The following is a 16,347-nucleotide window of genomic DNA, read 5'->3' on the forward strand; positions in this document are numbered from 1 at the left end:
AACGCACTATAATGCGACGCATTTTTTTTTATTCGAGACACGTGTGAATATCTAACATTGAATGTGGCGCGACTCAAAGCATTTTGTTCAAAGTCGCTGTCCGCTTCCGGACGAAAGATCATTACCAAGGTCATTGGCGCTAGGAATATTTTTTTCACCTATTGTAACAACACCTTAAAAGTGAAAACCCGAAGGGTGATCGTAAAACGATTTATGCTACTTGTTTTTTTTTTGTTCGGTTCCTATTATGTGGGAAAATTGCGACAAAACTCGCTCACTTCTTAGGGCGGAGACTTACCGGACGGAATAGACCTTTGATTTCACCTGTCCTCTTCAATGGATGGACAAAAGTGCCATTTGAATGGGATATGTATCTACTTAGGGCTTTTGTCGGCTCTCAATAACAATCGCTCGAGGCCACGCAAGAGGTGTTTATTTTTATCTACTTTTGGACAAATCGTAAACGAAGGAATAATAGCAGTGACTTCACGATTAACACGTGTTATTCAACCTGGGGTTGCTTTATAGCTGTCTCCGGAAAATGAGAAGTTTGGATCTTAAAAATCGAAAAGGTCAATGCCCTTTTCTAAATACAGAAGCTGCAAAGCATCAACATAAAACAGGCTCACATTATGAGGTCTAACATTAAGTGGCTTTTTTAATGTTTGGCGAGACGGCTCCCAGCCGTCCCAATGTTGTCCACCATTCTTTGTACAGAATAAGAAAATTTATAGGTTTATTATAATTCAATTTGAAAAGTTTAACATCATATTGAAATGTCACTAGAAAAACGGTGATTAAGGGATCGATATTTAATTTTTTTTACGTTACACGGAGTCAGTTAATAGGTTTAGCATATTTCTCGAATAACCAATTGAAAACTGCTTCATATAGTCAAAAAACCGCCCCATTCGCTAACCAAAGCATATTGGAGAACTGTTTCCCTTGAATGGCATTGAAAGCATTGACATTTGTGGAAAGGTCGCACTTGAAATAAAGCTCGCAATATCGTTACACATCTATCAGAGGAGCGAAAAATGGCTCATAAATCCCGTTCACTAGGCCAAGTCTAAATACATAGTCTACCTCCCAATAGATTTTCAGCTGAAACGTGTAGGCGTTTGTTCTCCCTCTCAGGTACACATACATATTTGTAATAAATCGATCAATCGATTGTGAGTTCGACGCAATCGCAAACTTCTTCAAAACTTCATTCATTCATCGTATAAACCGGTCCACTAATAACAGTAATCGACGACGCCGTTTCAAATGGAGAGAGTCCTTCGGTTTGATCGCTGGGAGATAAAATTAGCGAAAAAATACAATCCATAATCACACATCGGCAGCTCCAGCTCCAGTACGGCCCCGCTAAAATGTGTAACTAATAAAATAATTATACTTTGTTCATCGAGAGCGATTAGACTGTACATTATAGTGCTTGGTAGTAGTTTCTTAGGCGTTATGAGCGATCTCCGGACTTTTGCCAAGAACTTGTTTAAGGTATGGTTTTCTGTTTTACTGCAGCTTAACTCGGGAGGTGGCATTTGAAGACTCTAAAACAAAAAAAAAGTTTTCCTCCGATTTCGATTGAACTTTACCAGTTTTATGGAGCTTGAAGCGCCATCACCCGGCAATAAACGTCGCCATTAGCTAGACATCAACAACGCGAGTTCAGGAGGTTACTTTAGAGCTTTTCGTAGATTCTTGGAGTTCTGAAACGTCGATTGTCGGACAACTGGCTATTTATTTCTATGTGAGGAACATAATTGAAAGATTACGTCAACAATTGGGAACCGCCCCACCCTTTCGTCTGTTTGTCTGTTGATAAAAAACCGTTTGATTCGAAATTGAATTGAGCCATACTAGATGAATGCTCGGGTATTGATCGGTTTAGGCATTCAGAGCGAGAACAGTAGCCACCAAAGATCAAAATAATCTCGACGCTAAGCGCGCTTTGCTTTAAGGCTTAATTCTCTAGCTTACTTTAAAGGTCAGACTAATGGGATTCATTCACAACCAGCTGAGAGTGAGTCGTAAATTATGGCAAAATAATGCTTGTTAGAGTTAATATGTATCGATTATCATGGAAAATTTCCGGGATTGAATTATGGTTTCAATATGTCATCTACCTGCAACTTTTTATTATTTGATATTTGGGAAAAAACTGATAACCAATCTAACGAGATGATGAGATTGTCTCGATAAAGTTTTTGAAAACTGAGTTTTAAATTATGTTCTAAATGTATTGATTTTTATGGGAATTTTTGACACCCTCACCAATTACAGATCCTTTTCCTAAACATCAAAATTCAGAATAAAATAGGAAGACTTACTTTTGAACATCACAATCCTGAGCCTGAAACCGAATACCAACTCAAATACAAAAAACGATCAAAGATCTTGCAGAGGTTAGATTCTGCACTGAGGTAAATATTACCAAAAATTCAAATTTATTTGACCAAGTCCTAAAATGCCCTTATTTCCCTTAAATATTGCCCTTATTTCCCTTAAATATTTATCCAAAAACCCAATCAAGAACCACAGTTCGGAAGAAAGTTTTTTAATCTATTTTCAAAATTTTGATTTGCTTGATCTTACATTTTAAAATCTAGATTGTTTACCCAACGGTTAGATCTTAACCGGATTTGACATAATTTATTAAAATATTGAAAACTCAATTAAGAATTTAAATTAACATGGAAATTACATTCTTTAATTATAAATATTGCGAAAATTGTGGAATTTATGAATTTTTGTTGTTTGCATTTTCACTTTCCTAAGAATATTAACACCAAAGAAGAAAACCGCTCTTTTTTAAAGTTCCGAGTTATGGATTTTCTTGACTATGTTTAAAACGTGTTTCGAAAATTCAACTACACCGTTGATAAATCAAAGTTAGTTTGAGTGACTAGACATAATATCAAGGGAAATTGAAATGCAGTGAGCATTTAAAAAAAAGTTTAAATATAATATTATTTCTTTAGATGTTCAAATAAAAATATTGAAAACTTCATGGCTGTAAAATAAGTTTTGAATTTTGAATAAGCCTGTATGTCCTGTACACATTAAGGATCGGGAAAAAATCTTAGCTGAAAAACACGGAAATTCAGCTTCTTATTTGTCGGCAACCACTAAACCAAATTTTTCAAATTGGGTTTGTTGAGTGAATTGAGTTTCATTATCAAATTATAACATTTGAGTTATGCTTCCAAGTGTGGCACAAACGCGGAGATTTCTCGTAACAAAAAATAATAGAATAAATAATAATAGAGAAATATTTCAAGTACACAAAGCTGTCTTAGTTTTTTTTTTGTTTGTCCCTATCTGAGATAAGGCAGTTTTAAAATACATCTTTTTGATTGATAAAAACTCATAACTAACAATTGCTTCAAGATTTGCTGTCTAAGACAAAAAATCTGTTATTTTTCTTGTACATAAACGTGAAAAGTTTTATTCCATACAATGAATTATATTTTCAAAAAAAAAAGATTGATTGATAATATGAGGACAGAGTTTACATATAAAGTGTGCAAGTGAAAGATGCAAAATTTCACTGACGCTCGGCGCTAGCTCTATGCCAAATAATGCGCTGAAACATGCATCTTAAGCCAATAACGTTAGAATATTGAGAACCCATAGTTGGATTAAATGCTGAATTTTCGGTGTACGATTTGATTAAATTGTTGAAACAAAAACATTACAACAGGGAAGCTGAACTAAAATCAATTTTAAAAGGTCTATTCTCTTTGAATTAAATTTCAAATATGTTAAAGTAATTTTTTTTTCTAAATTCTGAGTCAATATTTCCAGAATCAAATTCAAAAATATTAAAGCAAATCCGCAATCCGCAATAAGCTCTTTTGAGTTTCGAGGTGCACATTCCACAGTCAAGAACAAAATGATTTGATTATGGATTTTCAACATCAAACTAGAAGCAAATATAGTGATTCTAAATCTGGATTGTAAACTTAAATTAGTCTAAATTTTGAAAATGGATTAAAAAAAATCCATTAAACTAAACAAAATTCTAATTCAATTGCAAAACTCATTTTCCACATCATCATTTGAAGCTAAAAACAACGATTCAACCTAAAAACTTTAACATAAAGGGAAACCTCGTTGCCTGAGTTCAGGATCAATCAATCAATGATCAATGTTTTTTATTAAAAAAAATAAATATCTTTTTTTTTAATATTTAAGAGTTTAAAGGTTCCAATTAAAATTTTAATTCTGAGTCAAAATGGCTTTAGACCCCTCTAAAGGTAGTTATAGTAAACTAGGATTATTTTAAGCACTGGGATAACACATTGATAAACATGTAAAGTTGTGATACTCTTATGAATCTCAAAACTAGTCAAAACTGTTTCGGCTTGTATGTATATCAAGCTACAATAATGTAAAGTAACTGTATAACTTGGAAAGTTAGAAGAAGAAGTGGAAAGTTAGAAAAAAGTCTGTCTTAATTTTCAAGTCCTTAAGAAGATTAATTACTCAACTTTTTAAAGGTATAGTTTTCGTTTAATTTTATTGGGAATTCTCTATGAGGGTTAGTTAAGTTCGTTTTTCCTCGGGTAAACCTGAATGGGTCAAAAAAACATAATTAACCTTCCAAAGCTGTTCGGATCAATGTTATCCGAAAAACACTTTCAAATCATCATTATCATCATTCCAAAATACTGGAGAACAGAGATTTTTTAGAAACCCTTTATTTCTATGGAAATGATAAACAAATTAATGAGAAAAACCTAAAAATTGAGTCTCCAAAAATCGGTTGATTGAGAAATGAGATACTGCAAAGCAATGCCATTATTAGCTGTATTTTGTTTAAAGCAACGATTTTTATACATCGTCGGATAGATGTATTTTTACAATCCTAAAAATCAATGAAGCACTTAAATGTAGCAATGTTATCATAAATTATAAATAATTAAAAAATAAAATTATTTTTTTGGGACTTTTTGGCTTTCTTACAGGAAGGCATAGCGAACGGTCAGTTGGTGCTATCATTAATTAAGGATCCAAGACCCCACTTTATAAACACCAATCGACTCAACTCGACGAGTTACGAAGATGTCCGTGGATTTGTATGTTCCAATTGCAATTTTGTAACATAGTGTTCTCCTATTCTGGGTTTTACGATTTTGATGAATTTAGTTTAAAAAAAATGGATTTTTCTTCCTGTAGGTCATATCTTAAAAACAAAACTGTTCAAAATTGTTCTATTCCATAGTAAATATCATGCTTATGTTGGCTCCAAAAATGGTATCTATTTGCTCAGCAGCAGTAGCCAGCAGTCGCTAAATTTATTACGGAGGCAATCGAAAATTTGACAAAAAGTTCATCAAACAGCCGAGAATCGATCCCACGCCATCTAATATGAAAGTTTAGGAGGCTAACCCCTTGACCACTAGTCTCTCCACTAGCTCTCAAACTTAAACAGTTAGAAATATTTTGATAGTAAATGAACTCGATGAATATCAGTTCGCTTATCCTCCATTATCTTATCCTTCTTTAATCATAATCTTTTTTCTAGATCAATCATATATATCTAATTCAGAAATAAGGAATCCATTTTTGAGTCATATGTTTCCAAAGATAATTTACACTCTGTAAGAAAGCTTCCAATCCACTGTTAAGTATAGAAAATCGGGTTTTTTTTTATTCGGAACCATCTGCAGATAACCTGGTAAAAACTTACTACTTAATTTTGAATTATTAAAAAAAAACAAGAATAAATTACCTACAATCTAATATCATCAAAATAGGTTAACATTTGCCAGGGTGACGCCAATAAACTACAGGTCAAATTTTCTCAAAACAAATATTTTGCGATCAGTTTTGGAGGGTTGAGCCGCAAGGTTTGAATAAAAAAAATAAAATAAAACAAGAATAGTGAAAGTAGCATGAAAAGGAAATTTATTTGGTTTTCGAAGGTAGTTAAAATAATCAAATATATTTTTGTAAATCTAAATTAAATTAATCATCGTAATTTTAAAACACTTTAAAATATACTCCAATTTAAAATTTCTGAACTTTCTATTAAAATTCAAGGTAATGTTTAAAAGCCATACTCTTCTTGAATAACCCGTGACTGCAGCGTTGTCAGATCTACGGATTTCTCCGTAGATCTACGAATTTTAAGCATTTCTACAGAGCTACGAATCAATGCTCAAAATCTACGGACTTTCAGCATTTCCTACGGATTATCGAAAAATTTATGGGATTCTGCGGATAAACGAAATTTCTAACTGACGACCAAAAATAAAACCAGCACATTTTTCGATTTTCGTTCAACCTACGGACTTGAGCGGGTTGCAATCTGGCAACGCTTCCGTGAGGTACAAAGTCTTCTTATCACTGTTTTGGAACTGTGTAAATAACATTGTGTCCAAAAGTGTCATCATGAGAAGTTTGAATAATTCGCTTTTTCCGCTAAATGAACACCATTTTACTAACAAAGTTAATAGTTTTTGTATATAGTAAACTCGAATCACTGCATTTTTACGAATTTTTATCTCTATTTACCCCATATCAAGACACTTATATGAAAATAAAATTATGCATACTGAAAAGATTTCAAAAATCTTAAGAGGTTTATTCTAATATGACCGTTCAAATTAATAAATTTGAATTGAAAATTTTCAAAAACATTAGAAGTAAACGATTTTGTGGTGTAAAAATTACAACTTCAACTAACAAAATATAAAGGCTATTTTAGTAATTGGAACTGATGACTTATTCATTAAATAAAAATTGCAAGTGTAAGCGCAGCTCGTAGAATATCACGAAACAAATTGACTTGGCACATTAAATTGCAACAACCAAAACGATTTATTGATCCCTGGTGTATTCTCCTCTGTGCTCTTCCAAAACAAAAAAAAAAACTAAAATTTACAATCGATGATCGATGAATTCGTATGATGGCTCCTTCACTGACAAACATATGTTCCTATGTTGTATGGAGTAGAGCCTCGATAGATGTTCTAAATTAAAATATCGCCCCCGGGCAAATCGTGCGGCTCGCAAATCATCGGCGTCCACTCGCCCCTCGGCGCAGGCCCAGACCCAAGCTGCTTCAGGGAGATGTTTTCGTACTTACTGGTACTGGTTCCTTGAAATTGAGGTAATGAATTAGAGTTAGAGCTACACTCAGAAGAAACATACAGAGGTATCCCTGCGCCAAAACTCGAGCAAGCGCTCAGCGGGTGAGAATAATTGAATTATTTATGACCGCCCATTGGCGAACTCGCTCGTTACGATCAAAACGACTAAGGCTCGTTAGGAAGCGTGAAAATCATTGGCCAGGCAGCGGCGTTTTGAGAAACTGGGTTAGCGTTAGCTGGGTCCAGAGAACGTTCAAGAAGTCGTCAGTCGGGGGTGGAAGATCTCGTTAACCGACTGAGAGGCTCTGAAGCGGTGGCGTCTTCAATGAATGAACGAATGGTTGGTTCATAGGTGAAAAATAATTCATTTCTGTGCTTCGATGGAGCAATCCCGGAGGCTGCAGTTCAGTGAGGTATCTTGGCACCCGAGGAGCCCTGTTTCTAATTTGAAGATGATAGCCTGTTTGCATCCAAACTGCCCACAGATGTTGCTCAGAGGTAAAACGAACAATTACTCATAGTGCTGGAGGATGCGGAGAAGATTTATACTCAGTACCAAGTTTGGTTTTGGAAAATGACAAAATTGACAAAAATAAAAAAAAATAGCAGAATGACAAAATTGAAAAAAATTGCAGAACAAAAACGACAAAAAAAAAGTAAAAAAAAAATATTACAAAAATGAAACAAATGACAAAAATGACAAAAAAAAGTAAAAAAAAAATTACAAAAATGAAACAAATGACAAAAATGACAAAAATGACAAAAATGACAAAAATGACAAAAATGACAAAAATGACAAAAATGACAAAAATGACAAAAATGACAAAAATGACAAAAATGACAAAAATAACAAAAATGACAAAAATGACAAAAATGACAAAAATGACAAAAATGACAAAAATGACAAAAAAGGCAAAAATGACAAAAATGACAAAAATGACAAAAATGACAAAAATGACAAAAATGACAAAAATGACAAAAATGACAAAAATGACAAAAATGACAAAAATGACAAAAATGACAAAAATGACAAAAATGACAAAAATGACAAAAATGACAAAAATGACAAAAATGACAAAAATGACAAAAATGACAAAAATGACAAAAATGACAAAAATGACAAAAATGACAAAAATGACAAAAATGACAAAAATGACAAAAATGACAAAAATGACAAAAATGACAAAAATGACAAAAATGACAAAAATGACAAAAATGACAAAAATGACAAAAATGACAAAAATGACAAAAATGACAAAAATGACAAAAATGACAAAAATGACAAAAATGACAAAAATGACAAAAATGACAAAAATGACAAAAATGACAAAAATGACAAAAATGACAAAAATGACAAAAATGACAAAAATGACAAAAATGACAAAAATGACAAAAATGACAAAAATGACAAAAATGACAAAAATGACAAAAATGACAAAAATGACAAAAATGACAAAAATGACAAAAATGACAAAAATGACAAAAATGACAAAAATGGCAAAAATGACAAAAATGACAAAAATGACAAAAATGACAAAAATGACAAAAATGACAAAAATGACAAAAATGACAAAAATGACAAAAATGACAAAAATGACAAAAATGACAAAAATGACAAAAATGACAAAAATGACAAAAATGACAAAAATGACAAAAATGACAAAAATGACAAAAATGACAAAAATGACAAAAATGACAAAAATGACAAAAATGACAAAAATGACAAAAATGACAAAAATGACAAAAATGACAAAAATGACAAAAATGAAAAAAATGACAAAAATGACAAAAATGACAAAAATGACAAAAATGACAAAAATGACAAAAATGACAGAAATGACAGAAATGACAAAAATGACGAAAATGACAAAAATGACAAGAATGACAAAAATGACAAAAATGACAAAAATGACAAAAATGACAAAAATGACAAAAATGACAAAAATGACAAAAATGACAAAAATGACAAAAATGACAAAAATGACAAAAATGACAAAAATGACAAAAATGACAAAAATGACAAAAATGACAAAAATGACAAAAATGACAAAAATGACAAAAATGACAAAAATGACAAAAATGACAAAAATGACAAAAATGACAAAAATGACATAAATGACAAAAATGACAAAAATGACAAAAATGACAAAAATGACAAAAATGACAAAAATGAAAAAAGTGACAAAAGTGACAAAAAATGACAAAAATGACAAAAATGACAAAAATGACAAAAATGACCGAACTGACCGAGTGACAAAAATTATAAAAATGACAAAAATGAAAAAAAATACAAAAACTGTAAAAAAAATTATAAAAATGATAGATTTTAAGTTAAGAATTGAGGTTCAGAATTCAGGGATAAATTTTTTGTTAGCCTGATTTTCTTTTCTTGATGCAATAAATTCTATGAGAAAATCAGATGAAGATTTTATCAAGTGAAACCTTTAATTTTGCATCATTACTTTTTTATGGACGAGTTCAGAAATTCCAGGAGTTAAAATTTCCTAATCAGACCTTGAGTGTCAATTTGACACTCCTCGCTTAAAACCGCTATATCTCTCTTGTTTCTCAACCAATTTTAACAAATTTTTATAGTTTTGGAAAGCTTTTAACGTAGCTCAAATATGTGTTTCTCAGACACTATTTACCTACAACATTTTAGTTTTCCGTTATTCACAGTCAACGAAATAAAAATCCGAAAAACATGCTTCGGAAAAAGACTGTAGATCAGCTGTGGAATGCTCAGAAAAAATTATACTTCATGTCCTAGAAAGCTGAAGTTAGAAGCTGTACGTTGCAAATAAGAATATATTTTTTTGAAATTTTTAAAAATCATGATCACAAAAAATGTCAAAAAGTGTTGTAAATACCAACCGTACTTTTCAATAATTAAAACGCAAAATTGTTGGAGTTACACCAAAGGAATTTTGAAAAAAGGATTAAAAACTTGACGTAATTTGCTATATTTATGCAATTTTTGATTGTCAAAATTCGAAAAACTGATTTTTTTAGGTATTCTCCAAAGAAGCTGTTTTTTAACTTTTTGTCAATTTGCCATTTCTTAGATCTTCTCTTGCACTTGAATTCAATTTTGAACTGGATTTTGAGTATAATAAGGCAAGATCTTCGCAATAAGTTTATGTTCTTAAGAAAGCCAATTTCATACCGATTCTAGTGGTGTAATTGCATAAGCGCTTCGATACTTTTATTACGCAAGGCACTTTAAAAAAAAAAAGTTAAAAAATTGCAAGCAGACTACCTTTCTTATGAGGGAATGAATTTAAATTTCAGTTGACCTTTGAAAAAAAAAAAAATATTTTACTATATGACTTTATTTCTTCAATAGGTTTTTTGATATTTTGTAGAGTAGAATGCCCTACAAAAAACCTTATAATTGTATTGAAATTATTCAAAACAAGTAATGAGATCGCTTAACAGTTTATCAACTTCTGACCCATTTCATTCTTTACCCTCCGCGATAAATAATCGCCTTAAGGTAGTCAGCAGCAGATTCGCCTTAGAGTATGCAACTAATCGTTTGCGCGTTTCGTTCGAGTAAGCTGTCCGTTTATGAGCGCGCAACTTCAAAACGAAGATCGCCCGGCTAGTCAATGTTGGTTTATGGTACAAAGTTAGGGTGGTATCGATCACTCAGTTTGTTTTTGCTCTGTTTTGATCGATGGGTACGCACCTCCGTCGTCGTCGTGAAGCTTGTTTCGATCCGGCAAAGTCAGGTTTTTGGTGTTTCTGCAGCTTAGAAAAAAAAACGGAAAAGCAAACAACAACTCAATCGAGAGGTTAATCTTGAGCGTAAGTAATGTCTTAATTAGAAAATGGGTTTATTTTTGTTGGTGGGTGGACATTTCGTACTCTGGTGGTCTTATTGATTGAATTCGTAAGTGAATATTTAGTTGGCCAAAAAATTTAAACTTCACTTTTGTTTCTAAAAAAAACAATGATATTAAAAAAATGATTTTTTAAACTTAATCTGGAATGAGTTTTTGTCTAGAGAGCTAATCTTTAAACTTAGAGTTTCACGTGATTCAATAACTGGTCTTCGTTAATCCCGCGTTAAGCATTCAGCTATCAGCGTTAGTAATAACTGGGCATATTTTATAAGAGAATGAAACCCTGCCCAAACCTTTCGAAACATCAACAAAGCCCCCGAAAATAAATTAAGGCGCCACATTGCCTCTCCCATTCCTGGTGGGGCCCTACAATAAGCCAAAACTGAAAACCAAACAAACTCGGCGCAACTTAATATTAAATGCTGCTCCTCTTCCGTTGCGCTGCTGCTGGCAGCAGGAAAGCCCAAAAAATCGAAAAAAAAAACTAACCTTATGCTTGAGTCAGTGCAGCAGCTGCTGACTCATCCATATCTGGTTCAGGTGATCCGGGGGAGCGGATCATTTCCGATTTTTGTTTTCTCACCTTCTACGTTCTCAAAAATGCTTAATCTTTGCTTCAGATCCAGCTCCAGCGACAGGGCTTTAATGATTACTAAACCGGGCACCGCACAGTCCTTTGGGTTGAGACCTTAAGTCAAGACACGCGTTCCGGGCTGCGTTTTGCTCGAGTAATATCATTTGGAAATTGATTCGTTTTTTGTTTAATTTTTTAATAAATTGTTTTACTCATAGTTGTTTTTCATTTTTTTTTTGCAGGAGTAATTCCAAGGCTTCGTATCTGCCACGGCAGCCACGAGACAAACTTCATTCCGATCCGGACCATGGCAGCTACAAGTTGACGTTGACTTCAAACGAGGACAGCATCAACCATAACGACGTCTTCCCGGAGGAAATCATCACTTCGTCAAAGTGTAACCTGCCCGATGTGCTGCCTCCGGGAGTGAAATATTCTCTCTACTCGGCCAACAACAATAACAATAATAACGGCGCCTCGGCCAATGCCAATGGGAAATCGATCGTTGTTGGCAAGCCCCCGAAAACGATTCCTCACAGTGCACCGATCATTTCGACCAACAGCCTAAAATCGATGTTCAATTTCACACCGCAATCGCAAACGCAGCAAAATCAGGTCACACCTCCGAGTGCCTCCTCACCGGTGACCCCACCGCCGGCCTACAGCCCCCAAAAATCACCCTCGCTGCCCGGGAGCCCCACCAGCCAGGTTTCGATCCAGAGCCCCAAATACACGTCCCAGTCGACGTTCGACCTCAAGAAAACGCAAATCCTCGATTCGGCCTATCTCTCAACACAAAGCTGCCAGGCCCAGATTGGCATACCAATTGGGCAGCAGCAGCCACTGGCCGATCCGATCAATAGTAGCAATTATCTCAACCATCCGCCGCAAAGCACCATCACCAATACTTCTACTGGCAGCCAGCAAACTGTAAATAATTATAATGAAATTTCCGAAAAGCTCGATATCTCGGAACCAAGTCCCATCTGCGCCTTTACTGAGCAGCCAGTAGCGAGTGCAGAAACGCACCACAACCACCACACCGAAAGCGTCTCGACGTCTTCGTCTCCGTTCATCGATGATGAAAGCCCCTCAGTGGTGAGCCAGGAAGATCACGAAGCACCCATCATCAGTAGCAATAACATTAGCTTAGCAGAAGTAAACCACGCAACTCCCTCGGTGGCTCCAGCGGACCCGAACGAAACCACGTGCTCCCAGGAACTGTCCACCAACACTCCCACGGCGGCCGTCGTCCTAACTACCACGTGCAATTCCGTCTCGCTAGAACGAGCCACCAAGGAAATCAACCTAGCGGAACCACTGCCGCCACCCGAAGAAGAAAACCCCCCAGAAACCCACAACCAACAAACGCCACCACAACAACTCCAAAGAACGGAAATCGTTCTGCGGGTGGCAGCCCCTACCTCGGAAGCCTCCTCGCAAACCGAAGACGATCTCAACAACAACACCCAGGCGGACGCCAACCTACCCCGGCGATCGCCCACGACAACAGTCAACGCACTGTCACAATCGATCGCCAGCCAGCTAGTTTTCGATCAATCCACATCTGAATCAACCTGTGGCAGTAAACACTCGATCGGAACGTCGACGGCGTCCCCGCCGGGAACGCCCACCGGCAAGAGTCCATTCGGGGGATTTTTTGGTGCTCCACGGAAGGTCCACCCGGAGGAAATAGACTGTGATAAGCTGTCGCACGATCTGATTAGCCAACTGTCGCCCTCGGATAAGCTGCACACGATACTGGGTGAGTCGACTGTCTTTACTTACTAGCATTGAACTCGAGCACAAAGTTGAGCATTGGTAGATTATTTAGGATTTCCTTTTTTTCAATATTCTTGATTAAAGTGTACAATAATTTGGAGTATTATCAGATTATTACAGAGAACAGACGTGTAAGCTAGCTCACGATACTTGTGTAAACATTCCAATGAACTTTCTGAACCAAATTTTGTTTTTTTTGATGGGCGACAAGATGTCTCCAAACACATCAAAGAAAATTGTCAAAACAAAACTGCGAGAAAAAAAACAACATAATTTTAGACCATGGGTTGCCGCGGGCCACACATGAATGTTTTTGGAATTTACAAAAAATACCTAAACTGAAAACAACTACTACATTCAAAACACAAGTCTGAGAAATCTTAAAGAATCTCTTTGAGTTCGTTTAAAAATATGTTCATGAGAGGAAACAAATTTTTGAAAATCTTATAGATCTGGTATACCTACATAATGTTATTTACCAAAACGTTACCATCACTGAATAAAGAAACAATGACACATATGTAAAGTTGGAATTTTTATATTGTTGAATTTTGTATAATATTTAACACAATATCTGTAATTTTCACCACTTATTCTGCAATGTTATCCGATTATTGTGTGGTTACTTCATACCACGGGATGAATAAGCAAACAAGTTTAAAATCCATGATAAAAAAAAAGTTATTTCATACCATTGACACTAAAAGTTTTCTCTACCTTTGCTTTGAGAAATGAACTCTAATTTCTATTTTGAGTGCTGTGTTCAAAACTTCAAACTCAAGAAATTTTCAGAGAGTTTATGTGAGAATAGTATTTGAATGTTGAACATCATTTTATAGTGATAATCATCACAAAATCTTCCATCAACTGATTCGTTCTCGAGACATGTTTATCGATCAATTCGAAGGAACTGTTTCAAACATTTTCTTCAAGCTAACCTGTGTATAACCTCTACTGTATTCAACCAAACAATTAGCTTCACTAGCATTTTTTTTCAAGAGACTTTCTAACTCGTCTTCCAATTTCAAGCTGATCAATAAATTTGTTTTCATTTTTTTCTGTTCAATCTCATTGCTATTCTTATTCGTATCTCAAACTTCAAGCCGTTACCTTGCTGTTATTTCAATTCAAAAATGCTTAACGTTTTCATTCGATCTGTAATCTCGACTCACAATGTATTGTATACTACTTTCTCTAGCTGACCTCGAAGTCTGCTTTATTACTTATTTCTTCATTCAAATCACATGAAACTTCAAATAAACATTGAAATAATTTCGAAACGTATTGAAATTCGTTCTTATCTTAAGCTGTCATTCAAACTTGCTAAGTTTTCAATGAGATGAAGTACTTAAACTGTCTTCTCAACTTGCCTTTTAAATTCTAGTTAGCCTTTGAACTCGTTCGAAGTTTCTAACAATTATTCAAGGCGTCCTCTCAACTCGCCTTCCAAATACCAAGCTGTCCTCTCAATTTGCTTGAAATTTCTATTGAATGATTCAGGCTGTCCTCTCAACTCGCCTTTCAAAGTCAAACTGTCCTCTTCACTCGCTTGAAATTTTTATCGATTTGTTCAGGCATCCTCTCAACTCTCCTTTCAAATTCAAGCTGCCGTCTCAATTTGCTTGAAATTTTTATCGATTTTTTTGGCTACCTTCTCAACGCGCTTGAAATTTCTATCGATTGATTCAGGCTGTCCTCTCAACTTGCTTTAAATTCGATTGATTCAGGCTGTCCTCTCAACTCCCTTGAAATTTCTATCGATTGATTCAGGCTGTTCTCTTAACTCGCCTTTCAATTCGAAGCTGTTCTTTAAACTCGCTTGAATTTTTTATCTTTGTTCATGGTGTCCTCTCAATTCGCCTTTCAAAGTCAAGCTGTCCTCTGAACTCGCTTGAAATATCTATCAATTGATTCAGGCTGTCCCCTCTACTCGTCTTTCAAAGTCCAGCTGTCCTCTCAATTTGCTTGAAATTTTTATCGATTGATTCAGGCTGTCCTCTCAATTCGCCTGCCAAATTCAAGCTGTCCTTTCAACTCGCTTGAAATTTTTATTGATTTGTTCATGCTGTCATCTCAACTCGACTTTTAAATTCAAGCTGTCCTATCAACTCGTTTGAAATTTCTATCGATTGATTCAGGCTGTCCTCTCAACTTGCTTTTTAAATTCAAGCTGTCCTCTCAATTTGCTTGAAATTTCTAACGATTGATTCAGACTTTCCTCTCAACTCGCTTGAAAATTTCTATCGATTGATTCAGGCTATCCTCTCAACTCGCCTTTCAATTCCAAGGTATTCTTTCAACTAGCTTGAAATTTTTATTGCTTTGTTCATGTTGTCCTCTCAATTCGCCTTTCAATGTCCAGCTGTCCTCTATATTTGCTTGAAATTTCTATCGGTTAATTCAGGCTGTCCTCTCAACTTTTCTTCCAAATTTAAGCAGTCCTCTCAATTGGCTTGAAATTTTTATTGATTGATTCAGGCTGTCCTCTCAATTCGCCTGTCTTTTTCAAGTTGTCCTCTCCACTCGCTTGAAATGTTTATCGATTTGTTCGGGCGGGCTGTCTTCTCAACTCGACTTTCAATTTCATGCTGTCCTCTCATCTCGCTCGAAATTTCTATTAATTGATTCAGGCTGTCCTCTCAACTTGCTTTTCAAATACAGCTGTTCTTTCAACTCGCTTGACATTTCAATTGCTTTGTTCAGGTTGTCCTCTTGACTCGACTTTTAATTTCAAGCTGTCCTCTCAATTGGCTTGAAATTTCTATCGATTGATTCAGGCTGTCCTCTCAACTCGCCTGTTTTTTTTTTCAAGTTGTCCTTTCCACTCGCTTGAAATTTTTATCGATTCGTTCAGCCCTTCTCAACTCGACTTTCAATTTCAATTTTATTCTTTTTTCCAAAGCGCTCTTCTCAACACATTCGGAAATTAGGCTGAATTAATTTTTTCATCGATTCCAGTTTTGGCATTATTTCGTAACCCACTCATTCGCAAAACTGATTATTTATCACAAATGGCACGTTTCCTTTTTTCCACTTTGAC

General features: G+C 35.0%; 1 protein-coding gene across 4 annotated transcripts in view; it reads left to right on the forward strand.

The window, feature by feature from the left end:
- LOC129743840 (protein Shroom) overlaps positions 1-16,347 on the forward strand; it is a 384,017-nt gene that overhangs the window by 322,639 nt on the left and 45,031 nt on the right. For all 4 annotated transcript variants that reach the window (XM_055736051.1, XM_055736053.1, XM_055736054.1 and 1 more), the window contains one exon: positions 11,768-13,290. In XM_055736051.1, coding sequence (XP_055592026.1) covers positions 11,768-13,290 — 1,523 coding nt within the window. The remainder of the gene's footprint in view (positions 1-11,767; positions 13,291-16,347) is intronic.

Source organism: Uranotaenia lowii, chromosome 2, assembly GCF_029784155.1.
Source record: "Uranotaenia lowii strain MFRU-FL chromosome 2, ASM2978415v1, whole genome shotgun sequence".
Lineage (NCBI taxonomy): Eukaryota > Metazoa > Arthropoda > Insecta > Diptera > Culicidae > Uranotaenia > Uranotaenia lowii.